Source organism: Cetorhinus maximus, chromosome 3, assembly GCF_964194155.1.
Source record: "Cetorhinus maximus chromosome 3, sCetMax3.hap1.1, whole genome shotgun sequence".
NCBI lineage: Eukaryota > Metazoa > Chordata > Chondrichthyes > Lamniformes > Cetorhinidae > Cetorhinus > Cetorhinus maximus.
Window position 1 is genome coordinate 86,398,578 of NC_135881.1, and position 12,116 is coordinate 86,410,693.

Consider the following 12,116-nt stretch of genomic DNA (forward strand, 5'->3'; position numbering starts at 1 on the left):
ATCAGGTTAGGGTTACTCATAAATATATCACATAATTTGTTGCATTTAGATCCATAGGCCATGATTTTCAATTTCCCGTGAGGGCGAGAACAGAAGCAGGAATGCTTTGAAAATAACGCTTCCAGATGGGATATCAGCGTCCCGCTGCTTCCTCCTGGAATTTTCAAAGCGAGGGAGGGGAAAGTCAGGAGCCCGCTTATTTCCACTTAACAACCTGTTAAGTTCCTTGACAAGCTTGTTAACAGGCCAGGGAGGTCCAGAAGGCAATTTTCAATTGGTAAGTCATCAAACCCAAACAGTCTAGTGCTGTTGGGTTCAATGCAGGGAACAATTAAATGACTTTTCTTTCGTTATTCAAAGTTTTTGGCACAAGGATATTTTGTTCCTGATTACGTGCAGTACCTTTCAGTTGGCCTTTTGGCCACTTTCGTTTATATTGAGGCTGCTAGCCCTCTGAGGTGCTTCCTCTGCTCCTCTGCAAGACAGCAGCAGGCCCCATCATGGCTACTGTCTGCCTTGGCTGCTTGTACTCTGGAAATGCTTGGTGTCACTAATTGGGAGCTGAACTTGCCTCCAACCCAATTAGGGCATTTACATTTGAAGATTGTGGCTGGGGTCGGGACTGGGAAGTTTTCCAGACACTAGGTTCCTGATCACGGATTGAAAATCATGCCCACAAGGTTGGATTCTCCTCCTCTTGGTGTCGATCGGGCAGGGAGGGGCATTTGTTGTTGTGACCCCATTATAACCCCAGCCAATTTTTCTAAGTTGGGAGTCATCCATTACGCAGGGTGAGCTTCCTAACCACAAGTGGAGGCCCACTGCTGCAAGACTATGAGTGCAACACCAGAAGGTGTAACTAGACATTTAAAGGTGTGTGTGTGTTGGCTGGGGTAGTGGGGGGGCGCGGGGCGGGGGTTGCATTGAAGAGCCCCAAAGGAATAATTTTTTTTTAGGTTTTGGTTGATTCCTGGAACCCACTACCAGGTCTCCTCTGCCATTTTTATGTTTGCTTTTCAGTTCCATTACTTTAGGGAGTCTTTTCCTTCTCTAGCTGGAGGGCACTGAGGCCAAATGTAGCACTTCAATCACTACCCCAACTGAGATCAGCTATCTCAGCATGAATCAAGGATCAAACTTGAAGCAATTCCTGACCATTCATGCATTTATTCACTGAGTTAACAGGAAGCTTAGTGAGTGGGGATTGTCTGAAATGCTATCTTTATTTTACTCAGAGGAACCTGGTATTAAAGCCATGTATAATGTTCCCAAAAATAATTACCTTGTCTTATTAACATAGATGCATTTTGCAAATGGATGCATTTTGGGAACACACATTTATTGCAGCTACTTTTCACAATAAATATCAAAATGTTTTACAGTGCAATGAAAATAAAGCATGATTTTTATTCGGGCTGTGAATCCAATAGGGCCCAAGGTGCAAGTAAACCATCATGACCTCTGCAGCATATGACCCAGTTGTTACTTGTGCCCGGGTTCAAATGCATGCCCATGGTCAGTTGCCCAAACAAAATAAGTAGGAAGTGGCAGGTGTCCAGTCACCCAAGGAATAACCCACAACTTAGAGAGTTGTGGGGAGGGGATTTAGGAAGGGCCTTGCAATCAGGGGAGGGAAACATAGTGCAGGGGAGACCTTATTTTGTGGGACCCAGAGAAGTTGTTCCTTGAGGCTCCAAAAGAAAAAGAAAAAATAACTCTTCTTCCTGCTCGGCTGTCCTGGTGGGGAGACCACAAGAGCTTGCTTGCTGGGACCACTGGTTAAAGTGTCAGCTGGGCCTTGATGATAGCATTGGAGTCCAATCTACATATTTAACTGGCTGGTTTCTGACAGGTGTACTTCCTGCCTGCTCAGGAGGGTAGATTAAAATGTAAGACTGTGAAAAGGGAGCATATCATCTGTCGCTAAGTCTCCTGGAAAATTTTAACTGGGTAAAAATTGATCTTTCACCTTATATTCAAGATGACATTGGCTATTTTCCAAAATTTACAAAAATGTACATCTATTTGCACAAATAAAAATTGATTGTCCACATAAAAATATAGCTGCAAGTTTTCTCAGGCGTCTTAGTACTTTCAATAGACAATAGACATTTTGAAGAGTTTATATTTTTTAATTATTTTCCTTGTAGCAAGCATAGTCTATTTTTTTCCAGAGATAAAGGTGACCAATATAATACAACTTCTAAAGGAAAAAAATTGAAACACAAAGCATCACTTTGTCAATCTTATCTGATAAATGTGACTAACAAAATGTATAAGCATGAAGACATTACATTTTAAAATGTGAATATTAAATATGTTACAAATTACAAAAACATTTTCCACATTAGGAATGTTGTGTCTTCTCTCAAAGAACAAATGAAGATTACACATTAGATCAAGTGTCTCTGTGCTTTCTCTCTCTCCAACCAAGGTGTAGTTTCATGCTAGTATAGTTGATGTTTCTTTTTAAATGTAATACGAAATCTTGTAAAGTTCTACAAAATTTAAGACACCGATAACAAAATTTAAAACTTCATGTGTTAAAAGTTGATGCATTACATTTGAAAGACAAATTTCGGAAAAGGAACATAGGAACAGGAGAAGGTCATTTAGCCCCTTTAGCCTGTTCTGCCATTCAGTTAAGATCATGGTTAATCTGTATTTTTACATTATACACATCTTGATTTTGTCTTAAAAAACTGAGCTTTACATTTCTGATAATAGTTTAAACTGAATATTATGCAATGATTTTTACATTCTAATTACATACTGTAACAGTTTTCTGGCCAAAAGCTTTTGTACAAGATATACACAGATTTTAATTCAACTACTAGGGGTGGAATATAATTTAGAAATTCTTAAATGTAGTTACAATTTTCTGTATCTTTCCACAATGTGCCAAATAATGGATAACACTGCAATATTGTGAGTGAGTTAAATGGGAAGCTCTTAGTACAATTGAAAGCTAGCTTTTATGTAGTAGTAGATTGAAATTTTAGAGTTAAGTAGTAAAATAAAAAGGGAAGCAGAACTTCAGGATTACTTTGTAAACTTAATAGATTGGACAGATAGATGCTGGATGCAATTTAATTTGCAGAGGTATGAGGCAAAACATTTTGGAAAGAAGAATAGGAGAGAACATGTCCACTGGACAGTAAAACTTCAAACTGAGTAGGCAAGTAGAGAGGTTTAGAGGTTCAGAGACAAAAATCTTCTAAAGTGGGAAGGCAAATTGATAAAACTAAAAAAAAACATGCGGGATCTTAAGTTTTAGGGTACAAAAGCAAACAGGAAATGCCAAATTGAGATAAATCATTGGTTACATTGCAGTTAGAAAATTGTGTTCAGCTTGTGGTGGTTTTATTAAGGAAAGATGCCAAGGACATGGAGAGAGTGTAGCAGAAATTCACTACGCTTATACCACTGACAAGAGGCTTTAGAGAAGAGACCAACCAAATTGGGGTTCTTATCAATATAACAAAGAGTAAAAGAATGTCTTCTAAAGGTGTTCCAAATTAGGAAAGATTTCATCATATTTTATTTTAGAGTGCCTCTGTAAAGCACCTTGAGAAGTTGTACTATGTTAAAGATGCTACATAAATACAAGTTGTTGTTGTGAAGATAAATAGAGAAAATCTATTTTTGGTTGTCAACTAGAGGACATAAAACACAAGATCACCAAAAGAACAGCAGCAAGGTTTGGAGAAATTTATTCAAGGAGACAGTTATTAAAGTATGAAATTTACTGCCAGAATAGTGGTACTCAGAATCAGAATGCAGAAGAGGCCCTTCGGCCCATCAGGTCTGCATCGACATGTGAGAAACACCTGACCTACCTACCTAATCCCATTTACCAGCACTTGGCCCACAGCCTTGTATGTTATGATGTGCCAAGTGCTCATCCAGGTACTTTTTAAAGGATGTGAGGCAACCCGCCTCCACCACCCTCCCAGGCAGCGCATTCCAAACCGTCACCACCCTCTGGGTAAAAAAGTTTTTCTTTACATCCCCCCTAAACCTCCTGCCCCTCACCTTAAAACTTATGACCCCTCATGACTGACCCTTCAATTAAGGGGAACAGCTGCTCCCTATCCACAATGTCCATGCCCCTCATAATCTTGTACACCTCTATCAGGTTGCCCCTCAGTCTTCTCTGCTCCAATGAAAACAACCCAAGTCTATCCAACCTCTCTTCATAACTTAAATGTTTCATCCCAGGCAACATCCTGGTGAATCTCCTCTGCACCCCCTTCAGTGCAATCACGTCCTTCCTATAATGTGGCAACCAGAACTGCACACAGTACTCCAGCTATGGCATCACCAAAGTTCTATACAACTCCAACATGATCTTCCTACTTTTGTAATCTATGCCTCGATTGATAAAGGCAAGTGTCCCAAATGCCTTTTTCACCACCCCACAAATATGCCCCTCATGCCTTCAGAAATCTATGGACACACACGCCAAGGTCCCTTTGTTCCTCAGAACCTCCTAGTGTCATGCCATTCATTGAATACTTCTTTGTCAAATTACTCCTTCCAAAGTGTATCACCTCACACTTTTCAGGGTTAAAGTCCATCTGCCACTTATCTGCCCATTTGACCATCCCATCTATATCTTCCTGTAGCCCAAGACACTCAACCTCACTGTTAACCACCCGGCCAATCTTTGTGCCATCTGAAAACTTACTAATTCTACCCCCCACATAGTCATCTATGTCGTTTATATAAATGACGAATAATAGGGGACCCAGCACAGATCCCTGTGGTACGCCACTGGTCACTGGCTTCCAGTCACTAAAGCATCCTTCTGTCAACTGTAATATCTTCTAAAAGTGGATAAATGTTCAAAAGAGAAAAAAAAGGAATGGAGAATGGGCATGGAAATAGGATGAAGTGGATAGTTCTTTCAGGTAGTTAAATACATGCATGATGGGGCCAAATGTCATCTTATGTGGTACCAAATTCTATGATTGTAATTTAATATGAGCCACAGAATAGATACATTTTTGGTTATCCAAAGTTCTTACATATTCACTATACATTGCCACCCCTTTTAAACGAGTCTGGAGGCTGAGACATTGTAACTTGAATTTAAATGTATATATATATAATATATATATATATAAAACTTTTTGTGCCATAGAAATAACAACTACCCATCAATATTTCATTTAGAAATGTGAAGGTGATTAATCCAGTTTAAAATGTAACAATTAATGTAATAAATAAAGCAAACCTTGTTGGATTTGAAATATAGATAAACATTAGAAAACACCTATACAGTTTTTGAACTAATGTTTTTTTTTGTCAGAAAACTGTTTCCATAATGTAACCAACATATTAGGCACAATTTCTGTGTAAACGATGAACCTCAATACATTATATAGATACTGCTGCATTTTAACAGGTCAAATGCAAATAGTATCTTAATGAAGCTCCCGAGTTTTAGCTGGTAATTTAGTACAAAAAGGCACACAGCCAAAGAAACAAGACCATACAGTGTGCCCAATTCTACAATTTACAACACTAAATCACTCACATCTATCAATGCTTTTTATAAAAGATGCTAGACTAAAAAGCTTTAAATTGTTTAAAAATTCTAGTACCGCTTGTTGCAAACTACAGTAATAAAAATGCAAGATGTTAACTACCCACTAATTTCAGGTTTGTAATGAACTGTTCACATTTACATTTTCAGTTTGGTCATATACATTAAGCAAATAATTTAAGTGCCAAATATGATTAAATACAATCTCAAGGAACACTCCTTCAGATGAATTAATTCTGAGAGGTATGATGATACTGTCCGGTATATAAAACCCTGCCTGCCCTTCACAGTAAACAGTACAAGCTATAGGAATAAATGAAAATTATACAAAACAAGTTAACTAACAATTTTGTTCTTTTCTCTGTATTTTTGTGCTAATTATAATCAATCGCACAAAATGGAAAACAATGTCAAAATGCTAAAATGGGACTAGTTCACTAGTTCATGTGAAAACGGTGTTCTCCTCTTGTTATGTGTGAAGAGAATTCGTATCTATCCTGGCTTCGGTACCCACACATGTTGCATTCAAAAGGGTCACGGAATCCATGGCAACCCATGTGTATTGTAAACATTACATGATCCAGGAAAAGTACCCTGCAGTGCTCACATTTATAAACCTTCACATGTTCTCCATCACCACTGATCACTTTGAAGATTTCTTGATTAGGTTCCATGCCTGCTCTCAGCATGTCATAAGATCTATGGTCTTCTTTTACTAAAGGCAAGCCATTTCTTGCCTGTGGAGCTACATGATTTGTTAGGTAAATCAGGTTATTCCGTTCTTCATTATTGCTCTCTGTATCTGTGGAGTCTGGGCAGCTGTTGCTTGGAGATGGTTCTCTTTCTGATGACTGTGATTTTGTTTTTGAAATAAGCACTACATTTTCTACTGCACCGTCTTGGCTTGTGGCACTGTTAGCATGACTCTGTGTGTCTGAATTGGTTTTATGCATGGTGTACATGTTGCTTATTACTGGTATCACTTCAGAGGTTCCAGCAGGAGTTTGGACAAGTGGACGCAAGGATTCAGCCCCTAGATAATTGATAGCATTGTTAATTGCTTGATCCAAAACATGAGTCTGCATCATCTCATTCTCCTTTTCATAATTTGAATTAGCGTCATACTGAAGCTCTGAAATACCAAGCTGCAGCTTCTTTTCACCTGTGTAATTAGCATATGAACAACCAATACAATATTACTTTACAGAGATTGGATAAATAACAGACTTCCTGTTATAAAAATAAAGGATCCTGCAGCTGTAACACATGCATAAACCTTAAAAAAATATTTGCTTAGTCTGAAAAAAGTAATCAAAAAGATTAAACTGTTCCTTTAGTACTGATAATAGGTAAGTGGTATAGAGATATAATGAGATCTAGATGTTTACACTTAATAAGATTGACTTGCATTTTAAGGTTGGTAGCAGAAGTATAAGATCTAATGATACATTTACCAGTAGAAGTGCCTATTAGTTTGCTTTATATACGAGTAAATATATATGTAAATAAACCAAATTAGTACCAATGTTCTCACAGAGAGGCATCACAGCAATGGAGAAAGATTTAAGAAAATCTAGCAGGAGAGATGGATCATACAGCATATGAATGAATGGTTAAGAATAGGTTCAGTGAAGAGGCAAAATAATCTAAAATACTATATTAGTGGGTAGATGTGAAGAATCCCACCTTAGGCAGGCAGAAAAGGTTAAGTAAAATGAAAATGAAAGACAGAATATGAAAAAGGGAAAGGGAATTAAGTAGAATGTGTTTTGGGTTTCAGAATTTATATGCCAATGTGGAAAGCATTAAAAATAATTTGAGGGATTGGAGCCAATTGGAAATCGTCAGCAGGGATTTTTAAAGGGAAGGTTGTGCTTGATGAATTTAGATTAATCCTTTGTGGAAATCCAAGAATGCATAAATAAAGAAGACATATTGGTTGTGGTACATTATATTTTCGGACGACTTTTTATCAGATGTCCCATAGAAGAAGTGTTAACAAAATTAAGACAAATGGTATCACAGAAACCACAAGTGGTATTGATATAGTGAACTTAAGGGACTAGAAAGCAAAGTGTAGCAGCAATATTTTTTCAGAGTTGTGGCACCGGTCTTGGTACTTATTCTGTTCTTCACTTTTTAAAATGATTTGGACATAGTCAGCAGATAAATTATATTTTGATGATACTAATTAGGGGGCATGGTAAACTTTGAGGAAGAATGTAGAAAGACAAAGACATGTTGGTAAAGTGGGCAAACAGGTGCTGGATGCAGCTCAATTCAGAGAAATATGAAGTAAATTTTAGAAAAAAGAACATTGAAAGAGAGCATATCTTAAGTGGTAAGATTCTTAACAGAGTGAAGGAATGTAGAAAGCAAGAGGATTCTTAGATCTTTGAAGGAATGGGTAGAAAAGGCCAAAAAAGGACAAATGGGTTTCTAGGGTTTACAGACAGGAACATAGAATATAAAACAAGGAAGTGATTTTGATTTTTTACAAGTCATTTGCTAGGCAATAGTTACTATATTGTGAGAAGTTCTAACCCCATTATACGGAGGATGTTAGAGCCATGAAAGAGAATAGTCAAGATTCATTACAATGAGAGGATCTATTAATTAAGAAAGGCTCAAAAAGTGGATCTTCTTGGCACTGGAACAGAGAAAGCTACAGGGGAAATCTACTGGAGGCTTACAAATTATAAAAGGTTTTGAGAGGATAAATAGTGAAAGACTACTTCTAGTGGCTGATTCATCATTAGTATTAGCTGACTGAAGGGTAAGTTAGAGAAAATAGTTTTCAGACAGGGAGTTATTAGAACCTAGAAGGCTATAACACAACTGGCTATTAGAAAATGAAATATATATAAAAGGACATGGGGAAACAACAAGGAAATGGGATTAGAGTAAAGTGCCCTAGTTGAAGTGCTGGACTTGGCAGAGGCACAGTGGGTTGAATGTCTGGTGTGTGATTTCTATGATTTCTGAATCCTTATAGGAAGATCAAAATCAGTAATTCAAAAATCTCGAGGGTTTTCATCCATTGTTATTCCCATTTTAGATTAGGTTTATGCTCAGTAAGATAGGAATGACAATACACTGGAGTGACATGTGTTTCTAAAGTTCTGTACCAGATTATCAACATCAAACTGCTACTTCAGCAATACATGTATAAAATAAAAGTAATCTTTACAATAGGGGACTTGTGGCACAAGCCCTTTAATGAACAGAGATTTATGTGGCTGTAGATTGGTATGCAAACCTCCACACTCAAATTCCGAATATGTGCTTGAACCCTGAAGTTTTGCAACAGAAGCACAAAATTTTAAAGTTTAACCCACTGCACCTTCGTACTTAAATTGTCCTGGTAACAAATGTTATTGTATCAGTATAAATTCTTTTGTCCATTCTAATGAAGGAAAATCTATTTATTTTAAACAGCTTAATGCCTTTGTTAAAATAGCTGAAACAACAATTCCATATAACTGTACTTCTGTAATCGGACAGTGTAATTTCAACTGACATGTATTTCAGCCTTAAATTCAGAAAGCATCCTGGGTAATACAAACAAGAAATTTCATCTCAATATCTTAGGGCAAAGGACAGAATTCTAGCCCCTTTGCACCACCCAGGTCCCAACTTCTACATTTATAAATATCAAGAAATCTAGAGAGCAAAAATGACTAATTCTAATATATAATTCCCTGTGTGAAATGTCTCAAGTCATCTGACACCATACTAAAGTCCTAAATACATGCAAGCATTTATTTTCCCTCTCTAAATTCACAGGCAAGATATATTATAATGACGTTATGTCATATTTCTCAATCCAATATAATTGTAAAATTTCTTGTGGATCCCATTTCATTCAAATGAGGAGAACATAAGAACATAAGAACTAGGAGCAGAAGTAGGCAATTCAGCCCCTCGAGCCTGCCCCACCATTCAATATGATCATTTCGGCCTCAACTCCAATTTCCCGCCCTCTCCCCATAACCTTTCAACCCATTACTAATCAAAAATCTGTCTATCTCCTCCTTAAATTTATTCAGTGTCCCGGCATCCACTGCACTTTGAGGTAGTGAATTCCACAGGTTCACGACCCTTTGAGAAAAGTAATTCCTCCTCATCTCTGATTTAAATCTACCACCCCTTAGCCTAAAACTATGGCCTCTCATTCTAGAATGCCCCAGAAGGGGAAACATCCGCTCCACGTCTACTTTGTCTATCCCCTTTAGCATCTTATTAGACCTCCTTTCATCCTTCTAAACTCTAGTGAGTATAGGCCTAAACTGCTCAATCTCTCCTCATAAGACAAGGAAGAAACACTTTAGCCTAATGTTTTACAAGTAAATCATGGGAGGAATGAACAAGACCATTGATTACGCATTGTAAGATCAGAACAATGCAGGAATCACCTTTAGCCATTCAGTCCATCTAGCTCATCGTGACACCCTGAATACTTTTTCAATCTTGAACTATATATTCAATGTATTCCAGTTTTTATAGTTGTTTGAATACAAGATATTTAATTTACCTTGTATTTTTGTTTTTTTATTGTGAATTACCTCAAACACATGAATTTCTTTAAAGCTGTCTGTTGTATCTGGTATATATCACCTTTCTCTGGAGGTTCATTTTTGATATTTTTCTTAATTAGATATTAAATATTAAATTATTTGAGTCTTTTTAGCTATGGCGCAATGTTTCAACAACTATGGCCATGCAGAAATAAAAAGCACAAATCCTCCTGTGCCCCTAATCATTTCATCAACACTTCTTATTGAACAAAAATGTAAAAACTTATTAAAATGAACATATAAAAAAAAAATGATATTAAAATTTTAATCATGATTCTTTGTTAATGTCTGAATTTTTTCAAATGGTGAAGCTGGTGAGTCTTTCTCTTCAAAAATATTCCACTTTATGGGGAGAATTTTCTCCCTGTCGTGCGGGCTGGGCGGGAGTGGGCACTCAGCCAATCGCTGCCCGCAATCAGCTGCGCACTGCCATTTTACGTGGGCGGGCCAATTAAGGCCCGCCTAGCATGACGTGCACCCGGAAGCGCTGAGCGGTCCCTGTGCGGGCGGGGGCAGGAGGGAGAGTCGGAACGTGCGCTCTTTAGAGCGCAGAACTCTGCCTGAAGTACGGAGCTGCCTCAGGGAGATTATTTTCATTATTAAAACTTCAAAAAAAAATAGAAAATTTTATTCAGACATGTCCCCTCATGTGACAGTGTCACATGAGCTGGGACATGTCAATGAATTTTAATAAAAAATTTTATTTGATTTATAAACACTTAATGAAACCTCATCCCGCCCGTGGATGAGGTTTCATGAGAAATGCGAAGGCCGCCTGGGCTCTTCACCTGCCCGCCAACCTTAAGGTTGGACAGGCAGCCCCGAGAATCAGTTAAAATTAGTTAATTAATGGCCTTAATAGGCCTTTGACAATTTGGCAGTCGCGCAGCCGACTCCGGTGCGCGCCTGCCGAACTGAGGATCAGAATGATGCGCCGTGACATCGGGATGCACGGCCGACATCACCGTCGAGGCCCACCTCAAATGCCGACCAGAAGATTCAGGCCTATGCGATTGTGTTTTCTCATCTCCAATTATTTCCTAACTTATCCCCTCCCCCATTATAATTTATACACTGCTCTCCATTTGTTAACACCTTTCACTAAACCCTTTTCCAGCAGGGCTCCCTAATTCAGAAAATGTTTAGTAAACTCAATGTTAACATAACTTACTTCTAATGTCATGTAAATAAAGGGCTCAAAATACTTGAACCTTGTGTCACTATTTTAGTGAATTGAATGATAGCCACATTCGGGCCATGAATCAAGTGGGTAAACCAAAAAAAGGAATTTCAAATTTAAATATCAAAAATAGCTGATAGCAAACAGTAAACCAATGCTCATTGGTGTGCAGCTTATATGACACAAGTAGTAAATGAAAGAGTACTGTAACCAAAAATTCTATGCTTACCAACAAACTTTTGTGGCATTGAACTTTTGCGCTTTGCAACATTACTTGCAAGTCTGTCCAGTACCATAGCTCTTTCTGATCCCATCTTGCACACTCCTTCAGTTAGTTCATGTGATTTGCTTTCTTCTTTCACTACGAAACAAAGAAAAAGAAAAATGCAAATCCATTTATAAATGAACAAGCAAAGCTTGCAGTTTCACCAGGTTTTGAGTGTCATCTTTAATATTAATTACTTTTATTAATTAGTTAATTGGCTCTTCTAGCCTTTTAAACTAAAGTACTGTTTCAGAATGTTTTCTGGGAATCAGTAGATACCTTGCACTGTCAAATGAATTGGGAAATGGAAACAATGAAAGCACAGCAGTGGTTGAGAACAAGTCAAGCACAATGCCAAAAATAAATGCAAAGGTAATTTGCATGTTTCTGGTACATTCTTGCACTGGCATTTTAGCAAGCTATCGGGAAGACATTGCCTCACTCTGCAATACTACAAACACATTTCCCCGTGTTTGGAAAAATAGGGAAGAAAAAATGAACCACTCCTTTATAGAATATTTTGCAGCTCAGGTCGGGACCTGA

At 37.8% G+C, this 12,116-nt stretch overlaps 1 protein-coding gene across 7 annotated transcripts in view; it reads right to left on the bottom strand.

Annotated features, from left to right (window-relative positions):
* Positions 1 to 4,505: 4,505 nt before the first annotated feature.
* Positions 4,506 to 12,116, bottom strand: part of ikzf1 (IKAROS family zinc finger 1 (Ikaros)) — a 126,742-nt gene continuing 119,131 nt past the window's right edge. For 2 of the 7 annotated variants that reach the window (XM_078538632.1, XM_078538631.1), the window contains exons 8-9: positions 11,538 to 11,669; positions 4,507 to 6,713 (exon numbers count right to left, since the gene is read on the bottom strand). In XM_078538632.1, the coding sequence (XP_078394758.1) occupies positions 5,989 to 6,713; positions 11,538 to 11,669 (857 nt within the window). In that variant the 3' untranslated portion in view covers positions 4,507 to 5,988. Of the gene's footprint in view, positions 6,714 to 11,537; positions 11,670 to 12,116 lie in introns of all 7 variants that reach the window. The other 5 variants (XM_078538634.1, XM_078538633.1, XM_078538630.1 and 2 more) reach the window with 4 other exon arrangements.